We start from the raw sequence: 17,988 nt of genomic DNA on the forward strand, positions 1-17,988 counted from the left end.
TGTGTATTAACACATGCATGCGAAATGGCTGCGAGCAAATAATATGGAGAGTGAAAAGTGCATCAGCTTTATAACATGAAAAATGGCACAAACAAGCAAAGAGAAGTAAGGAGAAATAAAGACCAGCGTTGTGGTGCAGGTCGGCCTCACATTAGCAAAAAGATGAGAAAGCGTGACTTGCGTGGCGCACAGTGCCAGGTGCAGGAAGTGGCAAAAACCAAGCACATGCACAGAGTGATGTAAAGGCGGTATGCGCTGTATGTCGTCTGCTAGTGAGCTACCCCTTCACTTTGCCCGCACATGTGCTACACAGACAATGTTTTGATTGATTTCTGTCCAAGATTCATTTACTTTGTGTGTGAAGGCGCGAAACATAGTTCCATGTTTCTTCCCTACAGAGTAAGGCAAATCGATGAAGAAACTGTCCATCACCTTACATATTTTATTATAACTCCTGAGAAATATTTCAGCAAGTGAATGTGACAAGAAGCCAATAGTATTTATTGCAAAAGCTACTGTATTGAGCAGAAGTCTGTGGATGGGTAATGCACTGGTGAGTTACCCATGGTGTCATCTATGTGTTGCTTTTTATACCATGGCGATGGAAGCAAGTAGCTTTGAATGCACTAGGGAAACTCTGGGGTGAGCTTGAGAACAATGCGGTACTTATTCATCAAGAAGGCAGCAGAACCTGCAATAATCTCTATGGCCACGCAGTCACCGCCTTAGTGGACGCAGAAGCTGATTACCCTGTCATGCGTGGACCCATCGCTGCCCAGTTGAAGAAAGTTAAAACTGCATGGGAAGGCCCTCTAACAGACCTACAGTGAATGCTCACAGTAAGAGTGTGTTGAAAAAGTGATCTTGCCCAGAAATTTTTGACATGACAGAGAAGCACAAGCAAAAAAGCTGGGCGACTTCAACTTTGGTGTAAAGCAGTACAGTGTTCACAGTTTTTATCAGAGGAATGAAATTGGGCACAAGGCATCATAAGTGCAAGCAGATGACAGGGCAGATGAACTCATTCTCGATGGTGTTTGCCCTCCCTACTGGCCAGCAATGCTCATAGCCTTCACAGTACTGAAGGGAAGTACTGAGATGGAGTATAGATTTATATGCTTAGAGGCAGATAACCTTTCCAATGAATGGTCATACTAGCATCCATGCTGATTCCTCATTTGGGCTAGTCCCACAAGCATTGCAAACTTAAAGCTTCTCTGTTGGAATTACAAGTGTTTAATTTCCAGAGAGATAACATAAAGAGGTGCTTCTAAAGGCCATGATTCATGTTGTTTGCCCGGATCTAGTGCATCAAAGGGCATTCGCACGAGGAATATTATTGCGCGGGATATGGGTGGAGTCGAGTGAGTTCAGCCGCCACAAAAAATTCCCTGTAGACCTCCCCCACTCAGTGTTAGAGGACAACATTAGCAGCTTCTACTCTTGACACAACTCTTCATTTCTTAAAATTCACCTTGTTCTACGCTTCAGATGTAGTGTCTCAAAGGCATAAGAATTGTTCAACCAGCAAAAAGAAAGAAAAAGAAATTCGAGGAACACCTAAGCATTTCTTATGAGTTGTGAACATGAAAGCATTAATGTGCAATTGAATGCCATTAAGCGGTCCTTCGAGTTCTGAGCTCCTCGCAGGCAAGCGAGTGCATTGAGATGCTTGGCCAACGCCTCCTATATAGCACAAGGCCGGTACACTTCCATCCATGACGCCATGCTACCTTGCCCAACTGCCATAGAATCTAATGGGGATGCTCTCGAATAGGTCGCAGTGATTGTGACATCACCGGTTTTGTCACGCTGGGCCTGGCAATGGAAATTTCGGTCCAAGTAGCGTGATGTCATAAAACAGAGTGCACTGGCCTGCTATCTAGGAGGTGCTGGTTTAGCCACACTCAGCTACTGAGCATGGGGTCGCAGGCTTGAAACTCACTACTGCCAACATCCTCCCTTTCAAATTTATTCTGTCTTTTTATAGATTGATTTCTTTATAGCAATTACCAAGGCGAAGTTAGAACACAGGTGAGTGCTTGCGCGGGCAAGGAATGCGCGGATAACACAGGCTTTCGAGAGCCAGGGTGACCTGGCTTCGTGGCGATGCCCTCTCCCATCACACCACACCTAGCATGCCAGCAGGTGCACCCTTTCGCCCGCCCGGCTACGTCAAGGCGCGCACGTGACGTGGCGTCGTAGCCAATGGGAATTTAGGTGCTGTTTCGCTGCGACAGATGCCAGCTTTTTTGCTCAATGAGCCATTTGATGCTTTTGCATCAAAAATACAAAGTGGCATCATACTTGATTTGGCCATGCCAGTGGCACACATGCAATGTACCTTTGCAAATGTGACAGGACTGCCAAGCAAAACAATGAAGCGATTACGATATGGCTGCCACCCTCTGGAGCAACAACTTTGTCAAGGCTCCCAAACACCAACATGAAATTCCGCTGCCTCCTCCGCCAAGCGGGGATCATTTGTTCTGTGCGGATAGAAGGTCCCTTTTTGCTGGGGATATGCAGTGGCGGCACGCCATCTCATGAAAGTGTGATGCTGTTGTCATGTGACGCGCAGTACCTGTGCCGATAGCTGGGATTTCTCACCTTTGTGCATGCCCCTTCAAGCACAGGACGAGGCTGTGTGCATGAGCTTACACAAATAAAAGAAACATTTTATTTACTGTAGAATTTGCTAAAAAAAAGAGACATGGAGGGAAATGAAAAAGTGTTCCATTTATTTAAAAGTTTTGTGCATTAAGCAGAAGGCACGAAATATTTTTACCACTTATTTCATAACGTGTAGTGGCAGTGTTACTACTTAGGTATAAAAAGGGTTGCAATTTTGCTCTGATCGAATTTCCACATGCGTGCATTAGTAAATGTTGCTTTGGATTTCTGTGCAGCCACTGTGTTCAATGCAACACTGCAGTATTTCCACTCCATTCCTTTATTGCCAGCTGGATCCTACAGACCAGCAGAAAAACTTGCGCCACCACCAGCAAACTATGCGCTGTAAATACAGGCTAACAGCAGCAATCTGCCGCTGGATGAATGTGCCTTGGATAAATTTTTTTAGGTGCGCTGCTGTACACTACCAAACTAGCAAAAAGTGGCCGATTCATTCAACCTCTCTCTGCTAGGAACCATCCCTGATCCTCACAGTAGATAGTCACATGTCCGCTGCTGCAGAAGCAATGATGCTGGCCACTATGGCCTGCTAACATAGCATGTAGTGTGCACTGGACCACAATTATTCACATAATTGTCACTGCTACAAGAAGGATAAAGATATGGCGCCACCATCCCATACGTACAGTGTTACGCACTGGTCACGTGCCCCTTCAGAAACCTCTGCTCCTTCCGTCGCGGCAACCCTCCTCCTCTATGCTATCAAATTGCGTCTGGCGCTCCTACTCCTCTCCAGCTTGTTGGCCACCCCGTCTCTAAACACTGTACTCTCTGGAACTCCATGTAACTGCACCCATTCCTGGGTACCCCATGCTTAATAAACCCAGTTAACCCTCATTAACAAAAGTCCAGTGTTCTATCATCTACTATATGTGACATAACGAAACATGGTGTAAGACTAGTTCTAACGTCAGTGTATCAGCAATGGAGGAGATTCCTGCACCTATGAAATTCGACTCCAGAGGAAACGCTGTGGAACAATAGCGAGCCCTCAAACTGAGCTTCATGTAGTACCTCAAGGCAATTAACACAGCGAGAGCACCATCTGACCGGTAAGTAGCACTTCTTTTGACCATATTCCTAGGGGCAGGCAGTGAAACCCGGACGAAGGACAAAAGGAAGTAGACGATACGAGCGCTCATGTTGTCCACTTCCTTTTGCCCTTCGTCTGGGTTGCCCTGCCCAACCCTAGGAGTACGTTCAGTCACCAACTCGCCCAGCTTGCTGTGTTAATTCTTTTGACCGTCGGTGGTTCTTCACTGCTTGATATCTACAACACTTTAGACTTCGGGGAACCAACTGAGGAAAGACCAAGTCCAGAATTTAAATATGTCTATGTCATCAGCCTCCTCGACGTGCATTTCTTACTGAAGCACAATGAGCTGTACTCGCGATACATCTTCCGAACTCACATGCAATGGGAGGAAGAGCAGTTTGACAGTTTCATAACAGATTTGAAGCTGAAAGCATGCGACTGTGGATTCGGCAACGAAAGAGAAAAAATGATCCGGGATCAGATAACCTGTGGCATCTATGACGAAAAGGCTCATGCAGACATTCTCAAGCTAGAAGATCTGACCCTAGAGAAGGCTGAAAGGTTGTGTAGAGCACACGAAGCAACGAAAATTCAAGTGAAAGCATTTAATGAGGGTATTCCATCAAGTAGCGAGACCGTGCACACAGTGAAGAAGTTTGTCCATCGCACCAATGCCAACTCAAAAAGTGCAAAAGGTAAGCCACAAACGCTTAATGTACCAAAATGCAGGTATTGCAGTGATAGCCACGAGCGCAGAAGAGGAGCATGCCCAGCTTGGAAACAAACGTAGCAAGAGCAAGAAACGAAATCACTTTGTGGCAATTTGTAAAAGCAGCAACGTGGCTTTTGGCCTCGAAGAAGATAGCAAGGATGAAGCCATAGAGCCAACTCAAAGCCACAAACTAAGCTCAGCTTACACATTTATGAGAGTGAGCCACAATGCAGCTGTTAACGTCACCCCACCTAGACAGGTCAAGCTACAGCAAATACAACCATGCACAACAACACTGCGAACGTGGAATGGAAGCAAGGTTCACTGCTTAGGCAAGGCACAACTAGAAGTTACGACTGCAAATGTACAGAGACAATCTGTAGAATTTGTAGTGGTTAAAGATGACCTTGCTCCTCCGATCAGACGAACAACAGCCGAGAAAATGGGTCTGATAACCATAGACTACAACTGTGTGGCTGGAATCAATGAAATTTCAGAGGAGAATGTTACTCATCACATAGTGGAAAAATGCCCAGATGTTTCTGGAGACACTTTAGGAAGACTCCTAGGAAAAGTACACTTGGTGACTAAGCCAGATACTCTTCCGAAAGCGATAACAAGTTGCAAGGTGCCTGTCAGCATTGAACCGCAAGTGGAACAAACATAGGCGAGCCTAGAAAAAGAAGGTGTCATTAAAAGTGTGACAGAGCCAATGCAGTGGGCGAGCACATTAGTTTTTGCAATAAAGAAAAAATGGTGAAATACGAATATGCATTGACCCACAAGCGCTCAACAAGGCTCAGGAATGAGAATGTCGCATACTGCCCGTCCTCGATGATGTACTGCCCGATCTTGCCAAAGCAAAAATCTTCTCAACACTTGACTTGTGAGAAGGTTCTTGGCAATGTTCTCTTGATGATGAATCAAGCTTTATCACCACATTTTAAACATCAAAAGGTCGTTATCGATGGGTCCGCCTGTCGTTTGGACTTGCGGTAAGCAGCGAAATTTTCCATAAAAGACTTCAAATGGCACTTGAAGGATTTAGCGGGGTTCTCTGCATTGCAGATGACATTCTCGTCATTGGAGTGGGCGAAAATGAAAAAGACGCAGTCGAAGGTCATGACAAGAAATTAGAGAGCTTACTTCAGAGATGCTGACAAACTAGAATTTGTCTCAACAAATAAAAAACGCAGCTTAGAGCCTCATCAACTGTCTTCCTAGGACACTGCTGACAAAAGAAGGATTATAAGTTGATCTAAATAAAGTCAAGGCCATCTGCAGGCTTGGAGTGACGCCTGTCACCGGCAAAAGATGCCGAGAGCGAGTGGGGCTATACTAATCCAGGTACAACCAAACAACGAAGGCCCACTAAGCTTCAACAAGACACTCCTTCACTAGAAAGGTAATTGGCCTCCCTGGTGCAGTATTCGGCCACTCCCTCCCAGATGACTCACTCAGTTACCCAATGGTCCTCAGTCCCCAGACTGCGGAGCACCTGACCAAGGCGGTGGTCAGACCTGTAACACAGCAGAGGGTGCTAAGAATCTCTGGGTGCGGACAAGCCACCAATTAAAACTTACCTTTGCAACGTTTAACACCCGAACCCACGGTCATGTAATGCGCCGGTTAAATAACCCTAGTTGGACCAGTAGGGTTACAGAATGGGTACCAAGAGAAGGGAAATGCAATCGAGGACGACAGAAGACTAGTGGAGCGATGAAATTAGGAAATTTGTGGGCACTAGTTGGAATCGGTTCGCGCAGGACAAGGGTTATTGGAGATTGCAGGGGAGGCCTTCGTCCTGCAGTGGACATAAAACAGGCTGCTGCTGCTGCTGCTGCTGATGATGATGATGACTGAACAGGCGCCAAAGCCAATTGATGTCCACGGAATACAACGCTTCTGCGGAATGATCAACTACCTCTCGAAATACTTGCCAAAAATTGCCATTGAGCCATTGAGAAAATTCACTGCCAAGGATACACCATGGCACTGGGGAAAACCCAAGCAAGGAGTATTTCAAAAGGCAATAAACACTGTGACAAAAGCTGCACTTCTCGCCTACTTCGACTCACAAAAGCAGTTAGAAATTCAGTGTGATGCAAGCGATCTTGGACTCGGTGCAGCTCTCCTTCAAGATGAACAGCCGGTCTTGTTCACCAGCAGAGCAGTTAAACCGACAGAAATCCGTTATGCACAAATTGAAAAGGAAATGTTGGCTATCGTCTTTGCATTAAACAAGTTCTACCACTACATATTCGGAAGAGAAACAAAGATCATCAGTGATCACAAGCCCCTTCAAGTGACCCTGAACAAACGATTCGATCAAGTTCCAAGACAACTACAAGGCATGGTTCTTCAGATGCAAAGATACAACATTGTCGTCGAGCCACAGACCAGGCAAACAATTACTTTTGGCTGATATGATGTCTAGTGTGTTCCTTCCCAAAAAAAGCAATGAACAAGAACTTGAAAACAACAATGCCTTACACTACCTTCCTGTGAGAAAAGAAACCCTGCAAAGATTGAGAGCAATCATCTTGTCAGGTTGGCCACAAAATAAGTGTGAACTACCCCAAGACATGCGCGTGTACTTCACATAGAGAGATCGAGCTTACAGTTCAACCTCTTTTTCAAGGGATTACGCCTAATGGTCCCAATGTCCCTGCAAGACAAGATCAAAGCAACACTCCACTCTTCACATCTTGGGATCGAGAGCTGTCTACCATGTGCTCGTGAATATGTCTGTTGGCCAGGAATGAATGCAGAATTAAAGAACCTCATTGCAGGGTGCGAAGTATGTCAAAAAGGAAGCATACTCTCAGCAACAAGAAATTCTCTCTCTCCATCCAGAACTAAGCTATCCATGGGAGCAAGTTGGATGTGACATTTTCGAATTCAAAGGAAAGAACTTCTTGATCAAAGTGGATTACTACAGCAACTTTTGGGAAGTGGACCAACTGAAATCAATGACCTCCAATCAAGTAATACTCAAACTGAAGTCTCAATTTGCACGACATGGAATACTAAGAATTCTGATAACTGACAACGAACCACAATTCACCAGCAACGAATTCAACTTTTCAAAAAGCTGGAAACTGTAATTGGTTACTTTTTTTCAGTAACATGTACAACTTAAAACAAATCCTTGCAAATGGAGAGACACACAGTGACCAAGCTAGATTATGGCCTCAACACGAGAGCTACATTGTTATGAGAAAACACAAAGTGGCAGGTGTCCCCTCTGAATTGGACACTGAATGCTTTGAGTGTGAGGACGTTTAATTTCATCATGCCAGATATAATCTGTAAGCCCCAGTCACCAAAAGCACTGCACTAAAACAAACAGCAAGTAATGCTGTAGCAATTGCTTATGACACATGTTGCAGCCCACCAGGGAAAGAAAAAGCATGGGTCATGGGGCCTTTTCAAACACTGCAAGCTGTGCAAATGAAATACAATTATTGGACATAATATGCAACTTTATAGCGAACATGTGCACAAAAAAATAGCACTTGCCTCCCAATTCCAGGTATTTCTCATTCTCTGATTGCAGGGCATGAAGGAAGGGTGGAACTTTCTGCTTGGCTTCCAGCAACAAATGTTTCATGTCCAAGAGCACAGACTCATCTGAAAATATGTGTATACAAGCAGATGAGCAAAGCTTCTAATGAAACATTGCAGTTGTAATTAAGATTTTTATTAGGTGCTTCAATGTCTTCTAGTGCATGATAGATGTCAGGCTACTAATTATAGCTGGCTGGTAGCATGAGACAGTAAGCTGAGCTAATTTTCTATATTGCTTGCTTTCTGCGTTCAGGCAGAAGAAAAATTAGCTCTGACTAATGCCACAATAATGAAGGTGCAGATAATGCAACAGGAGGAGAGGAATGCAATATTTTATACCACATGACTTGTTGATGAAGGTTGTTGCGATTCCCACTCGACCAGAACGTCCAGTACGGCCAATTCGGTGCACTGAAAGCAAATGTTGCATACCACAGTTCATAAGTCACCCACTGTTGCCTACTTTCAGTTCCAAAAAGAAGAGCTTGCAACAAAGCCTGACTTTAATCACAATTTTACAAAACATAAGTTTGGGAAATTATTTGTGCTAAAGCACATTTTTTGGTGCTCTTTCAAATTTTTTTGTTGGTGGACCTTACACAACAATGTGATTTACATACAATTTCTTTAACATCGCTGCACAGCAGCATTTAGGTAAATGAAAAAGCTTAAGAGCAAGCTTTAGCTTGGGGGCTCCTATCTAAACACATGAGAATGAAGAAATAATTTTTCTTGGCAACCACGGCACTGAATTTGATGAACTTTGTTACAGCTTAAAAAAAAAAAAGAGTTAAAACCTAGTCACTGCAGCAAGCAGAATGTTTATTTAGGCACCCTAGTTTTTTAAAATAAAAATTGTCAAAAATTTCAAAATTTCAAAAATGAAACTTTTAAGTTTACAACGCTGTAGCTCAGCAATGAAAAACTATATCACAATTCTCTAAACTACACCTAATAATGTATCTAAATGAACAAATGCGATGTATAATGCACCACTCTGAAATATACCACTAATTTGTGAGTATGAAGTTTGCAAAACTCTGTAACTGATCCTCAAACTGTAATGATCCTCAATTTCATGTCAGTCGTAAATGAATAAATGAAACTTGTTAACTTCACACGGTCTAACAGATGCAGTTTACAGAACTGCAACATCTGTTCTTGGTGCAGTGTTACAGATTTGTACACTTCATGCTTTTTCTTCTGTAACTTAACAATTTTCGGCAATGTCTGAAAAAAAAAATTCTAGGCACTAAATCAATTATCTGCTTGCTACATTCACTAAAATTAAACTTTCTCTCTCATTTGCAAACAATTTCATCCAAATCAGCCCAGGGATTGTCTCACAAAAGCGTCTGCATTTTAAATTTATTTGAATAGGTGGCATCATAACCCCAAGATAAAAGTTCCTCTTTACAAAATGCAACCTCCAATGTGATAGAAAAGTTCGAACTATGTGCTGCTGCATCCATTGTTGAAAATTGGAACTGGGCAGCGAGTTATCACTAAAAGAGAGAGAGAGAGATAGAGAGGAAAATAAATCACGGTGTTGCCTTTTGAAGCAAGAAAAGTTTTCAATAATGTGTACGGGGGATGAGAGTTTCAATGGCTTGACTGGAGGATGTCTTTAGGAAGACTGGGCACACCAAACCGAGAAGTTGTTATATGCGATGTGCATCAGCAAGCTTCAAAGTGCACATGCTTGGTTCTCCGAGTGACCCCTCTGAGCACACACAGTAGATGTTTGATCGCACTATGCTAATTTAATTGCAGCATTTCACAATTGGATTATAGACCCTTTTCGTGGAGCAGTTTGCTCTATAGCAATGAGATGGGGCTTTTGGTGGCGCGCCACATGTTGCCTCAGTGAAAGCGCACAAATAAGAAACCATTACCCCGTCTGCCCTGCTACTGTGCAATCAGCAGCCCGAAATCCAATTGGGTGAGTGCTAGCGCAGTGTGCTCCATTCATGCTGCAAAATGTGGAACGGGAAGATGTCTGCAGTGGCTGGCTGCAAAAATAGTGACTGGCATATTAAGGCATGCAATGAACCTGTGTGGTCAAGTTGCAAACCACTGCTACACAACGTAGGCCTATGTTGCCGGCCGATCACATTGCACGGCATTACTTGAGGATAAAAACAAATCACTCATGCACCACCATTGTGCAGCTAACCTCCAAAGGAAGTACTTCAACCCGAGAGCTTTGGCAAGAGTGAGCACCACTTGTAACAGAGTGGCAAAGGGACCAGCACTGCTGGAGCTGGATATTTTTTTGCGTGTGAAAATAATTAATTCTCACTGTCTAAACAATAGTATGAAGCTCCTCATTTGACATAGAAAAACAGCATTGTTACAGGTTGACAAATTAAAAAAAAATTATGCAGGTTCAATGCACATGTTGGGACTTGTGTGAAACAAAACTTTAGTAAAGCGGTTAATTAAATGCTATGCAACTAAATATGATATGTACAATTGCATTTATTTTCATAATATGCAACATGTCATGTAATTCACATACACATTTTTATGTTTATGCACTACACCATTCACAAGCTACATGCCAAAAAGCAAACATTAAATCAACAACAAAGCAAACAGTGTGCAACGTCAACGAGGTCGAAGGCAATGTATGATGCTTGTTTAAAGAAGAAGGCCGATGAGGGGTGTACGCATAGTGAAGTAGAACACATATATTAAATACATTTAACCTTTTCAGTGTCACTGACATACCGGTATGTTTCCACATTTCTATCCTGCCATGTCACCGACTCACCTATACATTCTCCAATCTCTCCACTTGGATGAGCGGAGTAACACACAGTTGGCATGCTCCGAGGCAGTTTCACCATCTGTTGTATATTTCCAGAAGAATATTTTCCACTCTCTCTGGCTATTTGTTAGTGCGCTGCTGAATGTATCCCTTTATAACGGTAGCTGTGCAGCACAGAACATCTGCAGATGGAAGGGGTAGCTCTCTGACTTCATGCACTACTACAGCAGCAATTCTCTATTCAAATATTCACGCCATAGCATAAGCACCACTCTTGCGCGTTTCTGCCATCTGTCACATGTACATAAAAAAATTTTTTTCTTCTCTGTTCCGCATTGCGCTGCCTTCAGTACAGCGTGCCTCCTTTCCAGCAAAGCGGGTGCTCCTTTCGTCGGTGTGCTTTCTCCAGGATGATTCTGCCCTCTGTTCCTCTCTGTCTCATCTGTTGGACACTTCACTTTGTCTAGTCGAACACGAATAAATGAAAGCGCTTCTTCTTTCAGCATGGCCATGTGATTGCTTTGAAATGGCTGCCTGCATGGGACCTTCAAATCGTGATTGGAGCGGCGACTCTTCCTACTCTGAATACGAGCTAATCTCAGACTAGCAAGATGACAGCTTGTCATCCGAGCAATAGACAACTTCGAAAAAGTCAGAATCTGACTCTGACATGGCAGCACTATCGTGGAAATGTGTGCATCTAAATGCAACGATGTAGATGATAGGAAATGAAGTTACGAATGTGGGGACCATACTAAGATGCATTTGCCATTATCCATGTCATTTTTTACCTTCTTACCATCACTATCATCATCAGCATGTTTTATGTCCACTGCAGGACGAAGGCCTCTCCCTGCGATCTCCAATTACCTCTGTCCTGCATCAACTGATTCCAACTAGCACCCGCGAATTTCCTAATTTCATCACTCTGCTTTGTCTTCTGTCGTCCTCGATTGCGTTTCCCTTCTCTTGGTACCCATTCTGTAACTCTAATGGTACAACGGTTATCTAACCGGCGCATTGCATGAGCTGCCCAGCTCCATTTTTTTTTCTTAATATCAATTAGAATATCGGCTATACCCGTTTGCTCTCTGATCCCAAACCACTCTCTTTCTGTCTCTTAACATTATGTCTAGCAATCTTCGTTCCATCGGTCTTTGCGCGGTCCTTAACTTGTTCTCAAGCTTCTTTGTCAGTCTCCAAGTCTCTGCCCAATATGTCAGCTCTGGTAAAATGCACTGATTGTACACCTTCCTTTTCAACGATAATGGTTAGCTTCCAGTAGGGAGCTGACAATGTCTGCCATATGCGATCCAACACATCTTTATTCTTCTATGAATTTCCTTCTCATGATTAAGGTTCCCTGTGATTAATTGACCTAGGTAAACATACTCCTTCATAGACTCTAGAGACTGACTGGTGATCCTGAACTCTTGTTCCTCTGCCCGGTTATTCATCATTATCTTTATCTTCTGCATATTAATCTTCAACCCCGCTCTTACGCTTTCTCTGTTAAGGTCCTCAATAATTTTCTGTAACTCGTCTGCATTGTTGCTGAATAGAACAATGTCATCGGAAAACCGAAGGTTGCTGAGATATTCGCCGTCGATCCTTACTCCCAAGCCTTCCCAGTTTAATAGCTTGAATACTTCTTCCAAGCGCACAGTGAATAGCATTGGAGGGATTGTGTCTCCATGTCTGACCCCTTCTTTATAGGTATCTTCCTAATTTTCTTGTGTAGAATTAAAGTGGCTGTAGAACCTCTGTAGATATTTTCCAAAGTATTTACGTAAGCGGTCTATACTCCTTGATTACGTAATGCCTCTATGACTGCTCGTATCTCTACTGAATGAAATGCCTTTTTGTAATCTATCAAAGCCATATAGAGAGGCTTATTGTACTCTGCGGATTTCTCGATGACCCGATTAATGGCATGGATGTCATCCCTTGTAGAGTATCCCTTCCTGAAGCCAGCCTGTTCCCTTGGTTGACTAAAGTCCAGTGTTGCCCTTATTTTATGGGAGATTATTTTGGTAAATATTTTATATAATACTGGGAGTAAGCTAAAGGCCTATAAGTTTTTAGTTCTTTGACGTCGCCCTTTTTGTGGATTAGTATAATGTTTGCATTCTTCCAGTTTTCTGGGACCCTTGCAGTCGATGGACACTTCGTATAAAGAGCAGCCAATTTTCCAAGCATTATGTCTCATCCATCTTTGATTAAATCGACTGTTATTCCATCTTCTCCTGCCACTTCTCCTGTGCGGGAGGCTCTCACTAGAAAGTCAGCGCGAGGCATGTCGGCAGAGTCAGTTTAAGTCAATTTAGTATATCTCAAATGCCTGAAAGCATGCTTGAATTATCCACGGTATACAGGTTTCGCTGATTGGCGACAGGTGGCACGGCATAGTATTTCTCAATGGTTATAACATCGTGGTTTCAGAATCTCCCATACGCAAGCGGCCATGAATGCGGCTAGATACACAATATATTTTCGTCAAATTTGAATAGCACTTAAAGGTAGTGTGGAAAAAAAAGAAAATAAGAAACTGAAAAAAACTTTCAGCGGTTACCACGAATTCGCAAGTCGCGTATGGAGGGCAGTACACTAAACAGTTCATGGTCTCGGCTGCCTGTCTCATGCATCGGAGAAGTCTTTCCGAACGAGACGGAACTGGTACTGATGCGCCATGCAAGGTGTTGTTTTAGTTTTATAATATGAGAGAAAAAACCTTGACACTGGGGGTGTATCACCTCCAGAAAAACCCAACGATGGAAGGGTTAAGGATTCTATACGTTTTGCGTCACAATGACACCTAGCCAATGGCTGAAGAATGAGGTAGCTCAAATAAAATAAAGCAAAAAAAAAAAAAGAGTTGAATATTACGCCCTATTCCATTAAGACTTTAGGAGGTTTGTGTGCCTTAGATATAGCTGTGAGTGGACACTATGTGCATAGGTTTTGTCGTGATTTACTGTTTTCTTGGACAGAATGAAGCTGCTGTCACTGGCACTACTTTGTCGAACACACGTAGTGATATATAAGCCAGTTTAGAGTAGTTTGCATACAGCCTGCACATACCATATATATATGTTAGTGGAGCTTGCACACATCCTACACACACACACACGCACACACTATATATATATATATATATATATATATATATATATATATATATATATATATATATATATATATATATATATATATATATATATATATAGATACATACATACCTATGATATGGGCAGGCTGTATGCAAACTCCACTAAACTGGCTTATATATCACTGCATGTGTGTGTGTGCATGTGTACAGGCTGTTCAATCTTAGACTTTCCGGGTTTTTTTTAAAAATGCAAAGAGGAGTACACAGAAGCCATTTTTCTACCTAGGTTATGCGGCCAGGCAGTCGCAAACTGTTAGGAAAATTGTCGTCGTAATGTCAGTATTTAATTAAATTCGATAATTAGCTTTTTATTTACTGCAGTTAGCATGTATGTTTATATTGAAAACTCAGAGGTGGTGCCATTTGGTGACTATTCCAGTTTGTGCAATTTTAGTAACGCGCCTGTGTCCCGAGATATGCACGTCTGAAATTTCAGCCCAAGCCATCTAATTACGCATGCGAGACGACGGCACCCGCTATGAGACCCCTCCCTAGTGTGACGCAGCTGTTGCGTACGACGCTCTATCTGACAAGAATGCGGGGTGGCAGGCGACGGTGATTACTTTTCATTCTTGGCTACTGTTTTCGTTCGTGGCCAACAAAACCGAAAGATGACTGCGTGGCGGCTTGGCCGAGCTCTTTTTTTGAAGCAATGACTCACAGAGTTGGCAACAAAGCATGGTGCCCCCGCACAAGTACTGTTGAAGCAATCAAGTGCAGGATTATGATACCGGCTTTTTTTTTTTTGCATTTCGAGGTTCAAAGTCATGCAAGCACTAGGCATGAAACAAAGGTGACAGCTACCAGGCAGCACCTTAGTTTCCAATGGTGTTTCAGGGACACTGTACCTGTCCTAAGTGTGTGATTTGAGAGTGCTGCATTGCCTATGCCTGGAAAACTGCTGTGAGACAACTGTGAACTGGCGTGAGTAGTGCACTTCATTGGTATATGCCTGATGATTTTTTTATTCTTTGCTGTTTTGCGAAAGTGCCGAACAGATGAGTCATTGCCTTGCAAGCGCATTGAGTGAACCCCTGAGCTTCCATTATGTGCCTTTGCCTTTGTCAATGATTGCCTCTACTAAGCTGGGCCATTGGAAGAAGCAAGCTCTGCGTTCGGACCTTCTGTGTTGAAATATGGCTGCTTCATCTGGGTCGAGGTACTATTCTACAGTAGAAAAAAATTGATGTAGTGCTATCAATGGCGGAGGTGAACGGCAGTGCCTCATTAGCAATGAGTCTGTATGCGTCTCGCCATCCAGATCGGCGAGTTCCAACCAAAACAACATTTGTTAGCATTTTCAGAGGTTTTCACATAACAGGCTCAGTTCACCAAAAAAGACAGCCCAAGAAGAGCATAATTGATGATGACTTTGAAATCGACGTCCTTGCCTGCGTGCATGGAATGTCAAATGCAAGCATCAGAGAGATTTCTAAACAATACGGGAAAAGCGTGGGACAGTGCACAACATCCTAAAAAAGCACGAATTTCATCCATACCATGTGAGTCTTCATCAGGACCTAAGTGAGGCAGACATTGAAAAACGGGAAGACTTTTGTAATTGGGCCCTAATAAAAATTGACCAAGATAAGGATTTCGTAGAAAGAGTGATTCAAACTGATGAGGCTCGATTTTGCAGGAATGGCACAGTGAACATTCACAATGCTCACTACTGGTCGCAAGAAAATCCTCACCGACTGCGACAACACAACCACCAAATTCATCATCATCATCATCATCATCATGATCAGCAGCCTGGTTACGCCCATTGAAGGGCAAAGGCCTCTCCCATACTTCTCCAACTACCCCGGTCATGCACTAATTGTGGCCATGTTGTCGCTCCAAACTTCTTAATCTCATCCTCCCACCTAACTTTCTGCTGCTCCCTGCTACACTTCCCTTCCCTTGGAATCTAGTCCGTAACCCTTAATGACCATCGGTTATCTTCCCTCCTCATTACATGTCCTGCCCATGTCCATTTCTTTTTCTTGATTTCAACTAAGATGCCATTAACTCGTGTTTGTTCCCTCACCCAATCTGCTCTTTTCTTTTCCCTTCAAGTTACACCCATCATTCTTCTTTCCATAGCTCATTGCGTCGTCCTCAATTTAAGTAGAACCCTTTTTGTAAGCCTCCAGGTTTCTGCCCCGTAGGTGAGTACTGGTAAGACACAGCTATTGTACACTTTTCTCTTGAGGGATAATGGCAACCTGCTGTTCATGATCTGAGAATGCCTGCCAAACGCGCCCCTGCCCATTCTTATTCTTCTGGTTATTTCGGTCTCATGATCCGGATCCGTGATCACTACCTGCCCTAAGTAGACGTATTCCCTTACCACTTCCAGTGCCTCGCTACCTATAGTAAACTGCTGTTCTCTTCCGAGACTGTTAAAAATTACTTTAGTTTTCTGCATATTAATTTTTAGACCTACCCTTCTGCTTTGCCTCTCCAGGTCAGTGAGAATGCATTGCAATTGGTCCCCTGAGTTACTAAGCAAGGCAATATCATCAGCGAATTGCAAGTTACTAAGGTATTCTCCATTAACTCTTATCCCCAATTCTTCCCAATCCAGGTCTCTGAATACCTCCTGTAAACATGCTGTGAATAGCATTGGAGAGATCGTATCTCCGTGCCTGATGCCTTTCTTTATTGGGATTATGCTGCTTTCTTTATGGAGGACTACGGTGGCTATGGAGCAGCTATATATATCTTTCAGTATTTTTACATATGGCTCGTCTACACCCTGATTCCTTAATGCCTTCATTAATGCTGAGGTTTTGACTGAATCAAACGCTTTCTCGTAATCAATGAAAGCTATATATAAGGGTTGGTTATATTCTGCACATTTCTCTATCACCTGATTGATAGTGTGAATCTGGTCTATCGTTGAGTAGCCTTTACGGAATCCTGCCTGGTCCTTTGGTTGACAGAAGTCTAAGGTCTTCCTGATTCTATTTGCGATTACCTTAGTAAATACTTTGTGGGCAATGAACAGTAAGCTGATGGGTCTATAATTTTTCAAGTCTTTGGTGTCCCCTTTCTTATGGATTAGGATTATGTTAGCGTTCTTCCAAGATTCCGGTACGTTCGAGGTCATGAGGCATTGTGTATACAGAGTGGCCAGTTTTTTCAGAACAATCTGCCCACCATCCTTCAACAAATCCGCTGTTACCTGATCCTCCCCAGCTGCCTTCCCCCTTTGCATAGCTCCCAAGGCTTTCTTTACTTCTTCCGGCGTTACTTGTGGGATATCAAATTCCTCTAGACTATTCTCTCTTCCATTATAGTCGTGGGTGCCACTGGTACTGTATAAATCACTATCGAACTCCTCAGCCACTTGAACTATCTCATTCATATTAATAATGATATTGCCGGCTTTGTCTCTTAACGCATACACCTGATTCTTGCCTATTCCTAGTTTCTTCTTCACTGCTTTTAGGCTTCCTTCATTCCTGAGAGCATGTTCAATTCTATCCATACTATACTTCCTTATGTCAGCTGTCTTATGCTTGTTGATTAACTTGGAAAGTTCTGCCAGTTCTATTCTAGCTGTAGGGTTAGAGGCTTTCATACATTGGCGTTTCTTGATCAGATCTTTCGTCTCCTGCGATAGCTTACTGGCATGCTGTCTAATGGAGTTACCACCGACTTCTATTGCACACTCCTTCATCACTCCACCAAATTAGCTGGGGTCTAAATGTATGGTGTGGGGGATAGAGTCATTGGCCCTCACTTCTTTGAAGGGAACCTCTATAAAAAGAATTATGTGCACGAGATTTTTGCTGGTATCGTCCATAAATTTGCCTCGAGTCTCCTCAACTAACTGCGGCAAGTTTGGTTCCAGCATGACGGGGCACCACCACATTTCTCCTCCACTGAAAAGAACTGGTTAAACTGTAACTTTCCACAGCAGTGGATTGGACGCGAAGGAGAGATGTTTTGGCTGCCGAGATCCCCTGATCTCTCTCTACTGGACTTCTTTTTGTGGGGCTATGTGAAATATAGCGTTTACGCAGTTGAGCCCATCGATGTCA

The 17,988-nt window shown here is 43.1% G+C and overlaps 1 protein-coding gene across 1 annotated transcript in view; it reads right to left on the reverse strand.

Annotated features, from left to right (window-relative positions):
* Nucleotides 1-17,988, reverse strand: part of abs (ATP-dependent RNA helicase abstrakt) — a 227,432-nt gene that overhangs the window by 1,899 nt on the left and 207,545 nt on the right. Inside the window, exons 14-15 of the mRNA XM_075677274.1 lie at nucleotides 8,352-8,423; nucleotides 7,965-8,075 (exon numbers count right to left, since the gene is read on the reverse strand). Coding sequence (XP_075533389.1) covers nucleotides 7,965-8,075; nucleotides 8,352-8,423 — 183 coding nt within the window. The remainder of the gene's footprint in view (nucleotides 1-7,964; nucleotides 8,076-8,351; nucleotides 8,424-17,988) is intronic.

The sequence above is a fragment of the Dermacentor variabilis genome, unplaced genomic scaffold, assembly GCF_050947875.1.
Source record: "Dermacentor variabilis isolate Ectoservices unplaced genomic scaffold, ASM5094787v1 scaffold_12, whole genome shotgun sequence".
In the NCBI taxonomy this organism is placed as follows: domain Eukaryota; kingdom Metazoa; phylum Arthropoda; class Arachnida; order Ixodida; family Ixodidae; genus Dermacentor; species Dermacentor variabilis.